The sequence below is a fragment of the Notolabrus celidotus genome, chromosome 24 (assembly GCF_009762535.1).
Source record: "Notolabrus celidotus isolate fNotCel1 chromosome 24, fNotCel1.pri, whole genome shotgun sequence".
NCBI lineage: Eukaryota > Metazoa > Chordata > Actinopteri > Labriformes > Labridae > Notolabrus > Notolabrus celidotus.
The window spans coordinates 7241275-7262529 of NC_048295.1; the positions used below are offsets into that span (position 1 = coordinate 7241275).

Here is a 21255-nt window from a genome sequence, read left to right on the forward strand (position 1 = left end):
AAAAGAAGGAAGTGAAGGGAGTGAAGGAAATGTAGGAAGTGAGGAGAGGAAGTGAAGGAAGTGAGGGGGGGAAGTAACAGAGGAATTGAAGGAAATACTTAACTTCAATTCATAAACCTGTGTCAGTCTCCAGTAGTTAGACTTTCAATGATCCTCCCAACATTCAAGCAGACCATGAGGGGTCAAACCACAACCAACTTGAAATCCAGCCTGGCCCACCTCCACACATGAATTCAAACTGAAATCCATTGCTTGTTCATAAATGTTCTGTACCAGTTAAAGAACTAGACCCAGACTCTTAACATATAGTGACTGTGTTGACTTTTATGGGTCTGTTGTTCTATAACTAGAGTACTTCACATATTCACAAACACACAGAAATCAAATTCAAATAGCAGCGAAGGAAACACCATCTGAACCTTAAGCTAGCGCAAGCTTGACCCCCCACACTCTGCCCAAAGCAGGGTTCACAAATTCAGTCCGCCTACAACAAGCTCCCAGGTCATCCACATCTAAGAGACTGACACCTCGCCTGGTTCATGGACATCCTCCTCAAGTCAATGTAGTGGAGTCATCTGGTCTCAGGACAACCAGTGCTGGTTGTGGGAGGGCAGCAGTAGCAGGACATCTATGGGGGTCCAGAGTTCCTCAAAAACCACACACACAAACATCATGCTTTACTAAGTGTTGAGACACTTCAACGTCAATGTACAATTAAATAAAAATCTACACACACCTTGGGCTCATCTGCTTTCCTCTGGAACTGGACCAGGGCATGGATCTAAACCTCAGAGGAAATCAAAGGATTAAATTAAAATCACATACTTTACCATCTTTCAAAATCAACCCTCAAATTATGTTGCCCTACTTACCACTTCACTGGCTTCAAGTCTTTCCACCTTAAGCAAAGGAACAACAGGAAACACTCTAAATACAACACAGAGAAACAAAGGCTCCATTACAATATGTCCACATTTCAGCAAGAGAGGGGGGAGTGAAGGGAGGAAGTGACAGAGGAATTGAAAGAGGTACTTAACTCCAATCCAAAAACCTGCGTCAGTCTCTCAGGATCTTTCACCAATGGGAGCCAGTAGTTAGACTTTCAATGATCCCCCCAACATTCAAGCAGACCACGAGGGGTCAAACCACAACCAACTTGAAATCCAGCCTGGCCCACCTCCACACATGAATTCAAACTGAAATCCATTGCTTGTTCATAAATGTTCTGTACCAGTTAATGAACTAGACCCAGACTCTTAACGTATAGTGACTGTGTTGACTTTTATGGGTCTGTTGTTCTATAACTAGAGTACTTCACATATTCACAAACACACAGAAATCAAATTCAAATTGCAGCGAAGGAAACACCATCTGAACCTTAAGCTAGCGCAAGCTTGACCCCCCACACTCTGCCCAAAGCAGGGTTCACAAATTCAGTCCGCCTACAACAAGCTCCCAGGTCATCCACATCTAAGAGACTGACACCTCGCCTGGTTCATGGACATCCACCTCAAGTCAATGTAGTGGAGTCATCTGGTCTCAGGACAACCAGTGCTGGTTGTGGGAGGGCAGCAGTAGCAGGACATCTATGGGGGTCCAGAGTTCCTCAAAAACCACACACACAAACATCATGTTTTACTAAGTGATGAGACACTTCAACGTCAATGTACAATTAAATAAAATCTACACACACTTTGGGCTCATCTGCTTTCCTCTGGAACTGGACCAGGGCATGGATCTAAACCTCAGAGGAAATCAAAGGATTAAATTATAATCACATACTTTACCATCTTTCAAAATCAACCCTCAAATTATGTTGCCCTACTTACCACTTCACTGGCTTCAAGTCTTTCCACCTCAAGCAAAGGAACAACAGGAAACACACTCTAAATACAACACAGAGAAACAAAGGTTCCATTACAATATGTCCACATTTCAGCAAGAGAGGGGGGAGTGAAGGGAGTGAGGGAAGGAAGGAAGGGAAGGGAGTGAAGGATGTGAGAGGAGTGAGGGGGGAAGTGACAGAGGAATTGAAAGAGGTACTTAACTTAACTCCAATCAGTAAACCTGTGTCAGTCTCTCAGTATCTTTCTCCAATGGGAGCCAGTAGTTAGACTTTCAATGATCCCCCCCAACATTCAAGCAGACCACGAGGGGTCAAACCACAACCAACTTGAAATCCAGCCTGGCCCGCCTCCACACATGAATTCAAACCGAAATCCATTGCTTGTTCATAAATGTTCTGTACCAGTTAAAGACAAGACCCATAAAAGTCAACACAGTCAAATACGTTCAGAGTCTGGGTCTTGGTCCAGAACTAGAGTACTTCACATAATCACAAACAGAAATCAAATTCAAATTGCAGCGAAGGAAACACCATCTGAACCTTAAGATAGCGTAAGCTTGACCCCCCACACTCTGGCCAAAGCAGGGTTCACAAATTCAGTCTGCCTACAACAAGCTTCCAGGTCATCCACATCGAAGAGACTGGCACACATTTTCTGGAGGTCCACTGAAGTGGGCCGGGGCTGTAGACCTCAGGGCAGACTGCACTTCCAGGATGGGTGGATCCCTCGTCGGTGACGCCTCAGGACAATGGGGGGGTCTGCTGGTTGTGGGAGGGCAGCAGCAGCACATCTATGGGGGTCCAGAGTTCCAGAGTCATGGATCTAAACCTCAGAGGAAATCAAAGGATTAAATTAAAATCACATACTTTACCATCTTTCAAAATCAACCCTCAAATTATGTTGCCCTACTTACCACTTCACTGGCTTCCAGTCTTTCCACCTAAAGCAAAGGAACAGGAAACACACTCTAAATACAACACAGTGAAAAAAAGGCTCCATCACAATATGTCCACATTTCAACAAGAGGGGGGAGTGAAGGGAGTGAGGGAAGGAAGGAAGGGAGTGAAGGAAGTGAGGGGGGGGGGGGGGGGGGGAGTGACAGAGGAATTGAAAGAGGTACTTAACTCCAATCCAAAAACCTGCGTCAGTCTCTCAGGATCTTTCACCAATGGGAGCCAGTAGTTAGACTTTCAATGATCCCCCCAACATTCAAGCAGACCACGAGGGGTCAAACCACAACCAACTTGAAATCCAGCCTGGCCCACCTCCACACATGAATTCAAACTGAAATCCATTGCTTGTTCATAAATGTTCTGTACCAGTTAATGAACTAGACCCAGACTCTTAACGTATAGTGACTGTGTTGACTTTTATGGGTCTGTTGTTCTATAACTAGAGTACTTCACATATTCAAACACACAGAAATCAAATTCAAATTGCAGCGAAGGAAACACCATCTGAACCTTAAGATAGCGTAAGCTTGACCCCCCACACTCTGCCCAAAGCAGGGTTCACAAATTCAGTCTGCCTACAACAAGCTTCCAGGTCATCCACATCGAAGAGACTGGCACACATTTTCTGGAGGTCCACTGAAGTGGGCCGGGGCTGTAGACCTCAAGGCAGACTGCACTTCCAGGATGGGTGGATCCCTCGTCGGTGACGCCTCAGGACAATAGGGGGTGGGGGGTCTGCTGGTTGTGGGAGGGCAGCAGCGGCACATCTATGGGGGTCCAGAGTTCCTCAAACACACACACACGCACATGCACACACACACACACACACACATGCTTTACAGAGTGTTGGGACACTTCAACATACAATTAAATAATCTACACACACCTTGGGCTCATCTGCTTTCCTCTGGAACTGGACCAGGGCATGGATCTAAACCTCAGAGGAAATCAAAGGATTAAATTAAAATCACATACTTTACCATCTTTCAAAATCAACCCTCAAATTATGTTGCCCTACTTACCACTTCACTGGCTTCAAGTCTTTCCACCTAAAGCAAAGGAACAGGAAACACACTCTAAATACAACACAGTGAAAAAAGGCTCCATCACAATATGTCCACATTTCAACAAGATGGGGGAGTGAAGGGAGTGAGGGAAGGAAGGAAGGGAGTGAAGGGAGTGAAGGAAGTGAGGGGGGGGGGGGGGGGGGGGGGGGGGAGTGACAGATGAATTGAAAGAGGTACTTAACTTGACTCCAATCCATAAACCTGCGTCAGTCTCTCAGGATCTTTCACCAATGGGAGCCAGTAGTTAGACTTTCAATGATCCCCCCAACATTCAAGCAGACCACGAGGGGTCAAACAACAACCAACTTGAAATCCAGCCTGGCCGCCTCCACACATGAATTCAAACCGAAATCCATTGCTTGTTCATAAATGTTCTGTACCAGTTAAAGACAAGACCCATAAAAGTCAACACAGTCAAATACGTTCAGAGTCTGGGTCTTGGTCCAGAACTAGAGTACTTCACATATTCACAAACACACAGAAATCAAATTCAAATTGCAGCGAAGGAAACACCATCTGGACCTTCAGCTAGCGTAAGCTTGTCGACCCACACGCTGCCCAAAGCAGGGTTCACAAATTCAATCCGACTACAACAAGCTTCCAGGTCATCCACATCTAAGAGACTGGCACACATTTTCTGGAGGTCCACTGAAGTGGGCCATGGCTGTAGACCTCGTGGCTGACTGCTGATGGATCCTCGCATCTCGGAAGTGCAGCGACGCCTCGGGACGGTAGCTTGCCGGTCTGGCTGTCTGCAGCTCCACTGCTCCACTGATTACCTGCGACAGGTGCACCCAATAATTACCTCCTTCCGGTTTGACGCGGTCAACCGCTGACCCGGAAGCTGTCATCAGTTGACCCCTCGTTGACCTCTCGTTGTTTTTGCTCAGACAAAAGAAATACAATAAAAAGATAAATTAATTTATAGAAAACACCTCAAGACATTTTAGGTGATATGTGCATTTATATTTATGTTGCCCTACTTACCACTTCACTGGCTTCAAGTCTTTCCACCTAAAGCAAAGGAACAGGAAACACACTCTAAATACAACACAGTGAAAAAAAGGCTCCATCACAATATGTCCACATTTCAACAAGATGGGGGAGTGAAGGGAGTGAGGGAAGGAAGGAAGGGAGTGAAGGGAGTGAAGGAAGTGAGAGGGGGGGGGGGTGACAGATGAATTGAAAGAGGTACTTAACTTGACTCCAATCCATAAACCTGCGTCAGTCTCTCAGGATCTTTCACCAATGGGAGCCAGTAGTTAGACTTTCAATGATCCCCCCAACATTCAAGCAGACCACGAGGGGTCAAACAACAACCAACTTGAAATCCAGCCTGGCCGCCTCCACACATGAATTCAAACCGAAATCCATTGCTTGTTCATAAATGTTCTGTACCAGTTAAAGACAAGACCCATAAAAGTCAACACAGTCAAATACGTTCAGAGTCTGGGTCTTGGTCCAGAACTAGAGTACTTCACATAATCACAAACACACAGAAATCAAATTCAAATTGCAGCGAAGGAAACACCATCTGGACCTTCAGCTAGCGTAAGCTTGTCGACCCACACGCTGCCCAAAGCAGGGTTCACAAATTCAATCCGACTACAACAAGCTTCCAGGTCATCCACATCTAAGAGACTGGCACACATTTTCTGGAGGTCCACTGAAGTGGGCCATGGCTGTAGACCTCGTGGCTGACTGCTGATGGATCCTCGCATCTCGGAAGTGCAGCGACGCCTCGGGACGGTAGCTTGCCGGTCTGGCTGTCTGCAGCTCCACTGCTCCACTGCTCCACTGATTACCTGCGACAGGTGCACCCAATAATTACCTCCTTCCGGTTTGACGCGGTCAACCGCTGACCCGGAAGCTGTCATCAGTTGACCCCTCGTTGACCTCTCGTTGTTTTTGCTCAGACAAAAGAAATACAATAAAAAGATAATTAATTTATAGAAAACACCTCAAGACATTTTAGGTGATATGTGCATTTATATTTATTGTTAGATTTGTATTTAACATTTATATTTAATATGTATATTCACCCTTTAGATTTGTATTTAACATTTATATTTAATATGTATATTCATCCTTTAGATTTGTATTTAACATTTATATTTATATTTACCTTTTAGATTTATATTTAACATTTCTACTTATACTAATTCAGTTGTTACAGCAACCCAGACATAAGTACAATCAAGAAAGAAGTTTCAATAAGTATAATATTGAAACTTCTTCTTCCCCCCCCGGGGGATCAATAAAGTAGTATCTTATCTTATATTTACCCTTTACATTTGTATTTAACATTTATATTTATACTTACCCTTTAGATCCATACACAGCAAACAGAAGTCAGAAGCTGTAATTGTCAACAGCTTGGTATTTGAAAAAACTAACAGGAACACTTTCTGCAAATAAAACACATGATACATTTTTATTAAACACTGACATGTGAACACTGTTCAGCAAACTGCCACAAATAAACACTAACATTTCTCAACTTTTCATTTCTTCAAAATAACACACAGGCTCACATACTGTCATCAATTATCAATTATACAGAGCTTACCTGGCCCCATAAAGGGACAGACGGACACAAACACAAACACAAACACACACACACACACACACACACACACACACACACACACACACACACACACACACACACACACACACACAGAGAGAGAGAGAAAATAAAGAGTATCTGCTGCTCTCTGGTGGTCACACTGAGTCACGACACGTCAGAGAGTTTCTGAATGTTTTATTTTGAAGTTTCACAGAACAGAAATACACCCAGACCCTGATCAGGGCCACGGACATAAACAAACAATTTACACCTTGAATGTTAACAAATACAGCTGTCCATAAGGGCCAGAGAGACATTAAAAACATGCAAACTTTTTATTTAAAACCACCTCAACCTATGATTACATTCTCCATACCCCACATCAAATCATTCCAAACACAAGCACACATATTATATTTGCTTATCAAGAATGAAATGGTATATTCTCATTAATAAGTCATTACAAAGAGTTAAAACAAAACACACATATCTCAAACTTTAAAGCATTACTTTGTAATGAACATTGGGTATGTTTCACTGAAACAACCAACATCTGCCTTGTTGGGGCAAATCTTTTATAAGACTGGACTGTCTGACTGACAGTGTTTCTGAGCTTTACTTAAGCATGACAATACTTCCCTTTCAGGATTCTCCTCACCTGGAAATAAACACATAAAAACACATTATCACTGTGCACAAATATTCTCCAGTATTCTTGTACCAATAGCAGCAAATTCTCTCCCCCCTACCTTTTCACCAACAGGTCCCTCGGGAACCAGCTGACACGGCAGATCGTTCTCCACGTTCCTGATCCCGGGGTCAGCTCCTTTTCTCATCAGCAGCTTCACAGCCTCCACTTGAGTGTTGAGGCTTCGCAGAGCGCTGACAATGTGCAGGGCTGTGTTTCCACTGAATGTCTGCAACACAGAAAGCACACATCTTATAGTGCATGGCATGCGTCTTGTGTTACTGATAATACGCTGGTTTCTTTAACTCAAAGGGAGTCACCTTAACGTTGACAATCGGCAGCGAAGATGGCTCGTTGAGGAAAATGTGGAGCAGCTCCATGTTGGCCTCCTCAGCTGCCATGTGCAGACAAGTGCGTCCACTTTTTAGATCCTGTAGGAATAAAATACAAACACATAACAAGTTCAGTTAGGATTAAAAACCAATACAAACAACAGCAAGCAGTTAAGGCCTTTTATATACTTGCCTTTGTCCAAAAGGTGGCGCCCATGAGCAGCAGAGTCTTCACGCACTCGGCGTACATCTGTCTCCTCTTCGCCTGCTCCATCACCTTGTGTGAGCAAGAGTTTCCCTGACTCCTCTGCTCTCTAATGACAGTGTTGTGAGCCAAGACTGCTGCGTGAAGAGGAGTCAGACCTGCAGTGGGACAACACAAAGACTTCATCACAAAGATAGTTCACAGAAGCATCAGAGGAAAAACTGTAAATCTGTCTCGAGCGTGCTCACCGTCATAATTGTACATTTCAACATCAATCTGTTGACAACTCCCCATCAAGGTCCTCATGATGCTCTTTAGAAAACAAAAACAAATACAGGCTTTTATCTAAAGTGGTTCAACACACACTTATAAGAGATGTGAAGAGAGCTCCTGGTTAATTTGTCATCAATGTCTGCAGCAAAGAATCATCTGATAAACCAGCAAGACAGGGTTTCAAAGTCACAGCACTGATATAAAGTTATAAATTAACAAGTCAGATAAGCTGCACACATCCCTGCTTTGTGACACACTCATGTTTTTCATAGACTCATTGACAGAGTTTATGGGTGGCAAAGTGGCATGACTGTTCCAAATCCAGCTACAATAAATGTATCTGAGGCTTCAAGCTTTGAGCCATCAGGTCTTTCCTGGTTTCAACTCATCTCTGATCCCTCTGGAGTCGACACTTATGGTACTTAATGTTCATGGTCTGTGTCTGAACGAAGCCTAAAACAGGATCTGTGTCCAGTAGTGAGTCCAAACCTGAAGACTGAGAAAGTGGCCTTTTTCAGCACACACGTGCAAAGGAGAGCGGCCCCAAAGGTCCCTGGTGTTGACTTGTGCTCCGTGTCCCAGCAGGTCCTGGACAATAAAGGGCTGGTTGGTGGTTGCGGCTATCTGAAGAGCCGTCTGTGTAGAGAGTACAAGTTTACGTAACGTACGTGAACACCTTTAATGGAGAGAATCACATGCCGTCTTGTAAAGTGTTTTGTACCTGTCCATTGTGCTCTTTCATTTCCAGGGAGCCACAGTTTGACATTTTTGCAGCAAGCACAAAGGAAAGAGCTCGTTTACCTTGTGCCACTGCGATATGAAGAAATCTAGAGAGAGAGGGAAATAAAAGGGAGGGTTACATTTGTTTAGAAGCACTTTAAGATTCTCTGATTTAAATAGATCATTTTCAACATCAATACATACGTGTCACCATCTGAATCCTGCATGTTTAGCAACTCAGGAGAAACTCCTCCAACCCTCCGAGCCTCTTGCTGTATTTGCCACTGAAACAAAGACATCATGACTTCAGCTGTTGGAGCCACTGCTCCCTGCAGGGGTGGATGCTGCGCTTGTTGCAGGAGAAAGGGATCAGGAGCACTTTGGGGGAAATTATTTATAACTGGAGAGTCAAGTGGAGCTGGAGGGACCAGAGGATGTGGACTCATGTCATTTCCAAATGCTTCAGACTTTGCAATCTTTAACTTAGGCTCTGTGTTGTTGTCCTGGATGCTGCCCCATTTCTGGAAGACATAAACCTGCATTAATTTAACTCCACATTTCTTATGTAAGAAATACAAGTGATGATGTAAATGGAAACATTTCCTGCGAAACCCAAACCCTCTAATCAAACCTTGAACTTGTCTCATCATGTTTGTGTTTAATAAGCCGCGCTTAATGACTCACCTGGCGTTTCATCATTAGCAACTCTTTCACAGTGCTCTTCTTGGGCAAGGCTTGGGCATATTCTGGTGGCCTGGGATCAGTGTTCACACAGTCTGAGGGGCAACAACAGAATATACAAGTCTCAGTAGAGTTCACAGGGGAACACATTGTAGAAGATATGCAATATATAATCAAGTAAAAGTGCCAAATTTGTGACTAGACTTCATTACAAGTGAGAATAAAAGTGGTCTTTAAATGGAGATGTTAATGATCCTAGCGAGCATGATGCATTTTTCAAGATGTAGCAGTTTAATGCACGATCATGACTTTTCCCACAATAATTATAGAGCACTCAGAGCAAAGTTTTTACTGCAGTAAGGGTTCTTTTACTCCTGATAACACATGCTTTTACAGTGTGTTGTTTGCTTATATCACAGACCTGAACACTTCTAGGTCACTGTCTCGTGTCAACAGTGTGACAAAAATCCTCTCTAAAAGCTGGACTTCCTCATAACAACAACAGATTATCGAATATTTGAAAGCATGAAGAAGTGCGTGTTAAGTTTCAGAGTTTTAAAGGATGCTCATCTGATTCAGTAACAGTAAAACACTTACCTTTGTCCTTGTGGGTGAAGTTAAACCCCTCTGAGAGGATCTGGCTGCCTCTCTGATCCAACATGTTTAAGGCGTCATGTATCAACGCTCTGATCTGAAGTTTTTCCTCACCTGAACACACACCTGGAATGTAAAGAGGCTGTAACACACTGCAGCTATGTATCAGTGTCAAGGCGTATCATAAAAACCTCAGACTCACCTGTCTGCTCTGCTCTGCTGTACAACCAGAAATGAGGAACAAGCCGCCAGAGTACGTGGACCACACCTGGCTTCACTTCCTGGTTGATAGTTAATACAAGTAAGGGAGTGTGATGTCAGCAAAAAGGAAAGCATTAAACATTTTTCACTCCTGGAAACACAAAACATTAAACTGAGGTTAAACCATTACATCTTTATTTTGATTGCAGATGGAAGATTCTGTTTTAAGAAAAGCAAGAATAAAGTGACTTATTACCATGTGAACATAATAAACAATATACATGAATCCACACATTTTGTTATCACAGTTTTCCCATCATAAGGAGTAAATCCAGCTGTTTTTGTATATATATATGTATATATCTCAAGGTTATCTCAATACAACAATACACGTTTTCCTGTTTTAAAATGTTAAATTCATTTGTTTTCAACTCATTATCTCATACATTGATTGTGGGAAAACAGAGGAAACAAGTATCCACTCCGGGCCTCCATAGCAATCCGCCTTAACAGTAACAGATATGCAGGGTCAGTTAAAATGCAAATCCAGTCAATCTGCTCGACACATAAACTCAACAATGAACAATTGAGCCAATACCGATAAGAGACCCAACTGCAGAGCAACTTTTACTCAACATAAAAACTAGTTTTGTGTCGTTTTTACTTTCACTTTTACATGAAACAGCTATTTGCTCACAGAAACAAAGACACTGTATTGTTTCAGTTACTTCTTGTGAAAAATACACATTACATTGATAAAAAAGTGGAATAACTGGGCATTACTCACCTGTTAAGACGTGACTGGAATATGCAGAATGAAGGAGCCACCTGTACTAAATGAAAGTGAAGGTTTTGAATAACATGCATTTGTTATTGGTGCAAAAAACACTCCCTTAGTAACCGCTCTGAGCTGTCCCCGCTTACGGAAGCTCTCGCCGCACAACCAAAAAGTAACACTACACAAGTTTGTTTTAAAGACATGATCTCAAAAAACATGTTTCTAATCATGACAAGAGATAATTGTTCATTACATTTACACATTTCTGTCTGTACACTACCAGTCAAAGTTTGGAAACACCTTCTCATTCAATGGTTTGTATTTATTCTAATTATTTTCAACATTGTAGATTAATACTGAAGACATGCAGACTATGACATAATCTGCTTTTGCCATAATATGGATTACAACAGTCGTCAAATAGGGCAACTGATGGTCTCAAACACATTAAGAAGGCAAGTCATTCTACAAATGAACTCTTGACAAGGCTCATGTTAATTAGAAACCATTCCAGGAGACCACTTCATGAAGCAGACTGAGAGAATACCAAGAGTGTGCAAAGCTGTCATGAAAGAAAAAGGGGGCTACTTTACAGAATCTAAAATATAAAACATATTCTGCTTCAACACTTTTCTTTTAATTAAATAATTCCATACGTATTCTTTTATAGTTTTGATGCCTTCAGTATTCATCAACAGTGTTTCAAATAATTAGAATAAATACAAACCCTTGAATGAGAAGGTGAGAAGGTAAATGAGTCAAAGGGAATGTGAGGAGCAAAAAGACAAACACATTCTTCTTGTTCAACATGATATACTTTATCAAAATTAACAACTTAACGGTTACATCTTGAGGTGAGACTTTAAGTACACTATGCTTTCTTTCTTTGTCAATTTGAGTCTTTTTCCTGAACTGTACTTGTTTTATGAAATTCGAGTTGTTCAATGAGTTCATCCCCCTCTCACTCTCTTCATTTGCAAATAGTGTTTGTAGCCCAAATGAGAACCTTCAAAACCAGCAATAGAAAACATTTTGACACATACAACACATGGACACTTAGTCACAGTCATGTACTTGCTTTGACGTTTCAAGGTCGACCCTTGGTTGTAAGGATTCATAGTATTCTCAGAAGCTCCCATTGAAATAAATAGCTTAAATAATTTAATTAGGACAAAATATTTAACCTTTAACATTCAAGTGCAATAAAAGCTTCCTTGTCATTTCATTGTTTGCGTTTGATTTGTTCTACACAGGCTTCTGCATAATTTAGCGTAGGTTTTGCACATCACAGAGGTATCATCCTTCAAAAAGTTGCTCGAGAAACATTTTAGTGCTGTTGAAATCAGCATTTTGACTCCACAACAATTCATATTTACTGCTTTCATTTGCTTTTTAATGTTTACATTTTGTTTCATGTGGAAGGAGAATTTTAAATGTGCCAAATTCACAGATATATGGAAAAGGGTATTTGCCTCTTTATTCCTATGTCGCCATATATTCGGTGTAAACGCAGGGATAATCTAGAGACTGCCTCCCAATTCATCATTGCCCATTACACAACATATATTTAACAAAACGTATGTACAAGAGTGTCAGATTCACCCAAAAAAACCACCTCATCAGTTCATTCCCCCTCTTCTTGTCCTTCCCTTCATCACGCCTCACTCCACACTAATCCAAACTTTCAGTGTCTTAATCCCAAAGGTTAGAAAAAATATATCAGACTCTGTTAGTACATGGCTCCCACAGGACAAAACAAAAATATAAAGTGCACTCAAAGGTTCTTTGTAGCTGACTGTGTAGGGTCTGGGATTGAATTACACCGCAAGATGAACAGTGAAGTGACAAACAACAAGATATGCTAACAACGTAGCAAACTACTCGAACACAGCGGTGGAAGGAAAACAACAACCTGAACAACCACTGGTGCGGCTTCTACATAAATAACCTCAGAATTTCATTTCGACGTTGTAAAAAAACAAAAAAAATACTGCATGCAAATCCCTGCTAAAATAAAAGTCATTGTACCGTCGTGTTTGTCTCCTGCAGAAGAAAATAATCAAAACAAACTAAAAGCTAAAAATGATGAAGAAGATTCTCGTTATTCGGCTGAAACTCGTTCTCCAGTCGACAGGAAGGTTCAGCAGGAGCGTTTCTTCCTCCTGGAATGCCTTTATTTTGAGTGCAACCGAGACAAGTAGTGGTGGTCCATGAGGGGAGTTGTTTCCACTTTCTATTTAGCTTTAATGCCGTAAGGAGTCTGAGGCTAGTCGTGACCTAATGTGGAAGAAAAAACCCCAAATTAAGACTTTGTTGAAGCTGAAAGGACTTACATTTAAACACAATGTTTGCAGGATAAAAGGAGTTGTGCGACTACTTTCTGATAAATAAGAGTATGATAAAGTTACAGTTCATGGAGACTTATTAAAGGCTCATATCACATTTTTTTCCTTCTCATAAATGAACATTTTTATTAGGATTAACAAGAAGAAACCAATTTAAATTATCTTACTTATACGCTTAATTATTCCCCCCAAACTTCTAAACATCATGTGCACTTAAGCATTAAAGTATTTCAACATAATGCACAAAAACCATACAAGTTTAAGAATCAGTATCCCACTATGAGAGTACCTAACAGACACAAACTTACAGTCACTGACCTGCGAGATACTTTGCACCGACTAACATCAACATGCTGCCAAAGATGTAGAAGCCGAGCGGGGCGCTGCTGAAGATACTAGTTTCACCTTTTTAACATTTGAATGAAGAAGAGGAGGAAAGACGAAGAATCATTTCAAAGAACATGACCAGGAAGAAAAACAGAATTCAAAGAAAACAAACACACTGCGTCAAAGTCGGCGAATCAAGGCGATCAAGAGACTGATATCAAACAGTCGTTTTTCGCATCCTTTATTTTCACAATCCATGCTCGGTTGTTTTTGTTTTTAGTGAAATGGAAACCGGTGGACTTTGATCTCTTTGTGCAGTGTTGAGATATTTATTTACACAAATCATTCATTGAGGAAACAGCAGTGTCTGCATGTAACACAGAGGACCAGAGATGAATAAACATGTGAAAACTCTGAATGTGGCCCAGGTTTAAACCTGCCTACCGTTTCCATTCCCAGCAGGCTCGGTCGTCTCCCAGTTCATGGATTTCTGCACCGCCTTTTTCCATCGAGCGTACCGGAACTCGCTCTCTGCAAAAGCACGGATAGAGAAACACCTTTCAGTGTAAGCAGAAGATACTGAAGACATCATGACCCACACACACGCACACATTGTACCTTCAGGGTTTATCTGAGGCTCAAACTTCTCAGAGGTGACCTCACTCAGGTCCTCTGGGCACAGGCTCCACACGCTCACCCCCTCTGCTGCTCCGGCGGCCATGGCTGCACCCAGAGCGGTGGTCTCAGGCATGGATGGCTTCACTGAAAGTAACAATAGATTCAATCTTTACAGGGACAAACAACAAGATAAACCAAACACTGTAGCTGCATTGTTGGCTCAGAAACAGGGAGCTTTAAACATTCACATATTCAATGTTTGTGTCAGGTGTTCCACAAGAAGCCAGCAGGGGACAGCAACACTTCAGCAATAATACATTCTAAAAGAGCTCAATGTTTAATAGTTTAACTAACTTCAATGCTTCACAAGAAGACAACATGTCTTTTTTCTAAGTTCTGTGTCCTTCAGCTGCTACAAAGTCCTCCCCTGCCAGCTCTGCCTCAGTTAACCGTGCAGTTTTTGCGGTGAGTTGTAGAGGAACCAGTTTTGGTTCAATTACAGTTTGCTTTTTAAGGCTGTCAACACTCACCCCTTGACTTGTCAACACTCATTCCTTTTGTCTTGCACATCACAGAACACTTAAAAGGAAGATGGTTGAAGGGAAATCTCACCGACAGGGATACAGAGGATATCGGCCTGCAGCTGCATCAGCAACCTGTTGGACGTCATTCCTCCGTCCACTTGGAGCTGAGTGAGCGGGATGCCGCTGTCCTGATTCATGGAGTCCAGAATCTGCATCCACAACATGATTCATGATTTCAATGACATCCTTCACACCAGCACCTGACTCTGATGGCTCACTAGTAGAGGAGGTCGCACTTACCTCTCGTGTCTGGAAGCAAACAGCTTCCAGTGCAGCGAACGCGAGATGACTCTTGTTTGTAAACTGAGTTAAACCGCAAATGATCCTGCAACACAGAAATACACTTCATGTAACAGACTGTGTCATCAATTTCTCAAACTAGAGAGTGGTTTCTTCCTCCTACCCTCTCGCGCTGGGCTCCCAGTACGGTGCATAAAGACCTGAAAATGCAGGAACGAAGTAACAACCGTAGGAGGTACCGACTGACGCAGCCAACTTCTCTGCAAACATCAGAAACAGAATGTGAAGATCCACACTATGAATGAAGAAGCATTAAATCTGACTGAGATGATGAGGACTGTGGTTTGAATAAGGAGGATGCAGTACATACCAAGCTCTTCAGAAGATCCAATGATCCCCAGATTGTCCTGCAGCCAGCGAACCACAGCTCCAGCGATAGCCACAGAGCCCTGGAAAAAAGAACAGAATGATTGGTGTTTGTTTTAAAGAGGGAGTATTAGTGGTAAAATGCTGATACTGTACCTCTAGTGCATAACAAGCAGGTTTGTCCCGGCCCAGTTTGTACGCCACGGTGGTCAGAAGGCCGTGATCGGACATTACAGGCTGCAAACAAAAGAGGGAAGACAACTGTCACCCCAGGGAGTTCAGATGTGTACAAGTGGTGTGAACTCAAACTTTAAGTGATGTACCTTTGCTCCAGTGTTTCGCAGGAGAAAGCAGCCAGTTCCATACCTGCAACACATAATAATCAAACTTTAAGTCGACCTTTGTTTTACTTTTGAAGAAAAATACAAAAACAAGCAACAATGCAACTGTAGAAATCACACACACAGCCACTTACGTGTTTTTGGCTTGCCCGTCCTGAAAGCACATTTGTCCAACAAGTGCAGCCGACTGATCCCCAAGACACTGTTTTTAAAGACAACCCTCATTATTACTGACTCAGAACACAAAAAACGAATGGAGGTGATGTTGGAGAGTGGAAACAAACGTACCCCTGATATGGGGATGCCTGACAGAGCTCCAGATTTCTGTCAAAAGAGAACAACAACTGTAATTGATGAAGTTAATTGTGCATTTTGAAGTCACATTTAAAGCTTCTGTGAGGAGTCTTTTTGAGCTACGACAGCAAAACACACCATCAAAACAAATATTGATCATTTATTTAAGGTATTTTAAAAGTCTGAAGCTGTTGTCAGGTAAAGTGAGTCCTCACAAGAGTTTTAAAGAGAATTTTCAGGGTTTTATTAAATCTGAAATGTCTTTTTTTTGTTACTATCTAAGCCTTTTACATACCTGCAACAATTTGATCTAACAAAAAGTTGACTTTCATAAAGAAGAATCACAAACAATGCTCATGCTAGGGGTTATAAAATGATCAAACAGTGAAATTCCAGGTATATATCTGTAGCCAAATTATCAAATCAAGTGTAAATTCAAAAGACATTAATCCACATTACTTTCAATCGCTTGCCCTGATAAAAACACTGAAAGTGAATCCCTCATTATTTGACAACACAAAGCCAAATAACTTACTGGTTTGAATTCTACAACCACATTTTCACAGGAAGCATTCTTTAACAGTGAGGGGGGGAAACGAAGGGCAAGTGTGAACCTGTGTAAACTGAAATGTCTTCACTCCTACGTGAGGCTGTCGTTTGGGGTTAGTCGGTTAAATGAAACGGTGCCAAAGAGTGAAGAGATTTAGGAGACATGATGGGGCACTGCTGCTGAAGAAGAGGAGGAGGAGGAGGAGGAGGAGGATGGTCTGTCAGTAATGCTGTGGGCGTTAATGACAACCAGTTTAGTAGCATGCCGGAACAGAAGCAACGGGGAACCATCCAGTACATTTCCAAGAAAAGCTATGAGCATCATCCGTGTGACTTATCTTTAGTTATCTCACACCATTCACACATGTGAAGGGGTCTACGTTAGAGTACAGTAATATGGAATACTTATGTCTTCATAAGAGACTGGATTTAATCTTTTCATACAGATCCTGTACTGAGGAGGAAGGAGTGACGAGGGGAATAAGAGATGTGACCTGAAGCGGTTTATCAGACTTTGTTTAGCTGTAAACAGAGACTTCCTCCTGCAGCATACTTCTTATAATTCACTAATAATCCGCAGAGCTGGAGAAGCAGAAGAATCATATCCTGCTCCCTCTCTCTCCCCCTCTGTGTGCTGTCTGCCATCATCCCTAAGTCATATGAGAGTCCATGTTTATTTGAATTTGAAGCAGCAAAGTGAGATCCGATCATGAGATGTCACTGGAGATGAATATTAATGAGCGTGAACATTCGTCCTGAACTGAACCAACACGGATGTTAACACCAGGTATGAACAGAGCGTGTTGTAGGGTTTGGAGCTGGAGCACCCTCTGCTGGAGAAAACTCACACCACAGTACAGTACAGTAAATGTTGTCCAAATGGGCGTATGGGGAGACATACATACAAAATTACACAATTGTGATTTTTGGAAATGCACTGCTTGATGGCAAAGATTCACTCTGGCCACGTAAAGCAGGATGGGTTACTTTGCATGATGAGGAAAACAACAAACGATGGCGAGGTATCACTTACCAGACTAGAACTTATTTTCTACCAGTGAGAGAAGAGAAGACAATGGCACACAAAAAAAGCCTAAAAGAGTTTCTCAGACAAACTTCATGCACTTAAAACAAAACCCCCATTAACATATTAGTGGGCATTCTCGACAGTATAGTTACAGGAGAAACAACGATGACATCAGTAGAGTAAAAGTTGTTTTTAACACTTTGTAGATTTAAAATGTGAGTGGACTCTTCCTGATTCTGACGGTTTCATGAGACTCACCATGAGGCCATAGATTTCAGAGGAACTCCTCACCCTGGGCAAGATCTCCATGGGGATACCAAAGTACCTGATAGGACAAATAGAAGTGTATTGTCATTTCTGTAGCTTTTCAAAATTTAAAACCAAATCAAACTGTAACATATTTCAGAAAACAGAGCGATGAAAAGCAGCTGTCGTACTTGCAGAGCTCCGGGTCCCAGTCCAAGGTGTGAATGTTAAACAGCATGGTTCTGCTGGCGTTGGTCACGTCTGTGCAGTGGACTCCTCCTGACTTCCCTCCAGTTAAACACTGCAGGACAGTAAATCAAGCATACACATTAAAAGAAAAGTTGTTCTCTAAGGAATTATTTTCTTTGAGGTCATGGAGTCCTCATCACTCACCCATATGAGCCAGGAGTCAACGGTGCCGAACATGGCGCGGTGAGACACAACAGCTTCTCGGACCTCGTCCACGTTGTCCATCAGCCAGCGGAGTTTCACGGCGCTGAAGTACGTGCTGATCGGGAGGCCGGTTTTATGCTGCAAGAAGACAGCAAGAGCAATTCAGAGATGTTGTTTATGGATTGAAAACATGTTTCAATCCTTCAAATCTAGATTTGAACACTTCAGAGACAAAAAACTACATAGTTTTTACAGCTGTGACCGAGTCCCTCACCTTCAAGTGGTTTTTATTCCTTCCTGGAGTTTTGTTTATGAGACGTTCCACCGTAGATTGAGTCCGCAGGTCCAGCCAAACTATGCATAACAAATATTCAATTACAACCATAATCAGGCAAATCCTGTAAACATATCTGCTGTTTGATTGTGTCAGGGGCTGTGTTTGGTGCCGCTTATTACTGCTTCATACATCTTTAGATACTCTTGTACTTGTAATGAATGGAGTGGATGAATATAATGATAATGAAGGAAACGTGAACTTTTACCGATTGCATTGTAAAGAGGCTCCCCGGTCTCTTTGTCCCAAACGAGCGTGGTCTCCCTTTGGTTGGTCACTCCTATCGCTAAAATACAGAAACGATTTCCACTGATGTTAGACTTTATATCACAGTGATGTTTGAACACTGGCTGATGGGCGCTTTTGGTACCTTTAATGTTTGATATGTCTATGTTGAGCTGCGTGAGCTTCTCACACGTCCGCTCCATGCACTCGTACACCGACTGCAGGATTTCTTTGGGGTCCTCCTCCACCCATCTGAAAATAATACCAACTTATTCCATCTGCAAATGTCTAAATCATGCATGCAACCTTTAAGATCTGTGTTGGATTTATCTCTTACCCTTCTTTGGGGAAGCTCTGTTTGATTTCCACCTGGTGATGGCTGAGGAGCTCTGCCGTTTTGGAGTTAAACACCTTTTAAAGAAGGAGAGAAAAAAGTGACACAGATGCATTTCAGTGTGTGACACCCTGCAGGTTAGTTGGTATTTCACACACACTGCTGCAATGCAGTAACTTTGCACAGCCTGTTTAAACGTACAATTATCACAGCTATAAATACCTCAGCACATGTTGTGTGGAATTTAAACTCTAAAGAGAAATCACAGCTAACACAGTGTAAGAAATGATGATACATTATATTTCTTTCAATGAGATTTTACCTCATGCTTTAATCTTTGGTTAGAGCAGAAGTTCACTTGAGCTCTCTGGGTGCTGTTTCAGGGCTCCTGCAGTTTGAGCTGACTCATGACAATAACACTGTTGGCTGTCAGCTATCAGCCACACCCTAAACATGATGCAAACCAAAATACCTGTTCCTTCTTCTCTGTGAGTAAGAAGGCAAAACATTTACTCTTACAACCCTGGAATTATCCTGTAGTAGTACTTAAATATTCCAGCCAAAACTTGTAAGATATGTTCAGGATATTATTTGCTATCAACTTCAAAGTGTGATCTTCTTCCTTGTCAACATTTCCAGCTCCTCACTTTGTTTGTTCTGGAAAGACTTCCAATCCAACAAGTTTTCTGAGACAGTAATGTCCCTGCCTTCAGGTCTCATTGGGATTATGAGTCTAAGGTGTTGTATTTCAATGAATCAGCAGAAAGGAAGTAATGATATAAACATTTAGGTGCAGATTGCGTTGAGTAAAGCAAATCAAAGTTAAGTAATACAACATGATATGAATTTGTAATGCATATTTACAAACACATTCTCTCCCTACTTCCCTAACTTATAAATAAATATTCTGGGGGGGTTTTGTTTGTTTTTTAACTTCCCCTTCTTTTCTTTTCATCCCTCTTGTTTCTCTTTTTTGTTTTGTATGTAGATACTCTGGTCTACTTTGATACTTGATTGTTTTCTTTGGAGGGGCACTCGACAAGCCTGTCAGGGGTTTTTTTTGGCTCCTCCTGCACATAACATGTTAGTGGTTAGTTTCTATAATTGAATTGACCTGTTATATCTTGGCTCTTGTTACTGAACAGCAATGTTTTATTTGTTCTTTTATATGTGCAATAAATAAATCAAAAATGAACCTCCTGTAGGTGAAAATAGTATTCTATGGTGACTTTAATATTGTAATTAACTTTAGAATAAGGAAGCTACAACAAGAGGGCGAACCTATAATTGCTCCCTCGTTGCAGGTACTTAAAGAGAGCACCTGAATGCAGCACAGTCTTAATACACAGCTGTTTGAACAAGCAGCACTGATTGTTTAGTGACTAATATGACACCAATCACTGCTATCAAACCTCCATTGAAGCTACTTAACGACACACTTCATTTTAATTCCCAAAGGCTGGTTTGTACTCAAGGACATAGCCTTTGAGGCGTTCAGGTGCCCCACATTAAAACAACACAGCTAGCTTACAGTGCTGACAGTTCTTACCAGAAACCGCGTGGAGCTCGTACCCTGGTCGATGGCAGCAACCAGCGGGCCCAGCATGATCCGGTGTGAGGACGCGGCCATGGTGCCGTGCATGGACAGCCCCGGAGCTTTGGCACCAAACGGGATAAGAAGAAACCAATTACCTCCTCCACCCGGCGAAGAGGCTCAGGGCTCGACCGAAGACAGCGGGGCAGTGGGTCAGTCGCGGAATTCACACGTCACGACCTGGCTCTCATTGATGACGTAAGCAGTCGAGCCCGAGTTCAGAATTCAGTTGTTACCTTACAGCAACCCAGACAAAAGAACAATCAAGAATAAGTTTCAATAAGTAAAAATGAAATAAAATAAAATAAAATAAAATAAAATAAAAATAAAAATAGAATAAAATAAAGATAAAATACAATTTAAATGTATACAATGTTACAAATGGAATTTAGATTAAATAGCAGTAATTACAGGCAGTATTAAAAATGTTTCACTAGTGACAGGTTGACTTAGTATGATTAGAGTTGGTAATGAAAGATTAAGCAATTAATAAAATAAATATGGGTATGTAATAAATATATTTTTAAAAA

The 21255-nt window shown here is 41.8% G+C and overlaps 2 protein-coding genes and 1 long non-coding RNA gene across 13 annotated transcripts; all 3 read right to left on the reverse strand.

Annotated features, from left to right (window-relative positions):
* Positions 1–315: 315 nt before the first annotated feature.
* On the reverse strand, positions 316–5779 carry LOC117808374. Of its 11 annotated transcripts, none has more exons than XR_004630275.1 (14): positions 5068–5779; positions 4855–4881; positions 4050–4752; positions 3823–3849; positions 3687–3737; positions 2973–3567; positions 2761–2787; positions 2054–2675; positions 1830–1886; positions 1694–1744; positions 1038–1605; positions 873–927; positions 737–787; positions 316–647 (listed from the first exon to the last, which is right to left on the reverse strand). It is a non-coding gene; the product is annotated as an uncharacterized LOC117808374 (long non-coding RNA). The 11 variants fall into 11 exon arrangements; XR_004630276.1 differs by having other exon boundaries at positions 2049–2675; XR_004630268.1 differs by having other exon boundaries at positions 1830–2675; positions 3687–3731; positions 4055–4752.
* An 837-nt stretch (positions 5780–6616) lies between these two features.
* nfkbiz (nuclear factor of kappa light polypeptide gene enhancer in B-cells inhibitor, zeta) lies at positions 6617–10207 on the reverse strand. The gene is made up of 11 exons (XM_034677730.1): positions 10132–10207; positions 9933–10055; positions 9339–9430; positions 8859–9190; positions 8656–8761; positions 8424–8570; positions 7910–7973; positions 7650–7819; positions 7445–7555; positions 7186–7353; positions 6617–7094 (listed from the first exon to the last, which is right to left on the reverse strand). The coding sequence occupies exons 2-11, from the start codon at positions 9994–9996 to the stop codon at positions 7056–7058; spliced, it is 1293 nt and encodes a 430-aa protein (XP_034533621.1). The 5' UTR covers positions 9997–10055; positions 10132–10207; the 3' UTR covers positions 6617–7055.
* Positions 10208–11701: 1494 nt separating this feature from the next.
* gk (glycerol kinase) lies at positions 11702–20920 on the reverse strand. The gene is made up of 20 exons (XM_034677729.1): positions 20681–20920; positions 19135–19208; positions 18943–19049; positions 18781–18858; positions 18513–18592; positions 18239–18376; positions 18037–18146; positions 17858–17924; positions 16018–16053; positions 15864–15931; positions 15712–15754; positions 15545–15625; positions 15393–15471; positions 15186–15282; positions 15023–15107; positions 14811–14931; positions 14199–14342; positions 14025–14111; positions 13572–13658; positions 11702–13185 (listed from the first exon to the last, which is right to left on the reverse strand). Exons 1-20 carry the CDS (start codon positions 20771–20773, stop codon positions 13175–13177), a joined length of 1686 nt encoding a protein of 561 aa, XP_034533620.1. The 5' UTR covers positions 20774–20920; the 3' UTR covers positions 11702–13174.
* Positions 20921–21255: the final 335 nt, after the last annotated feature.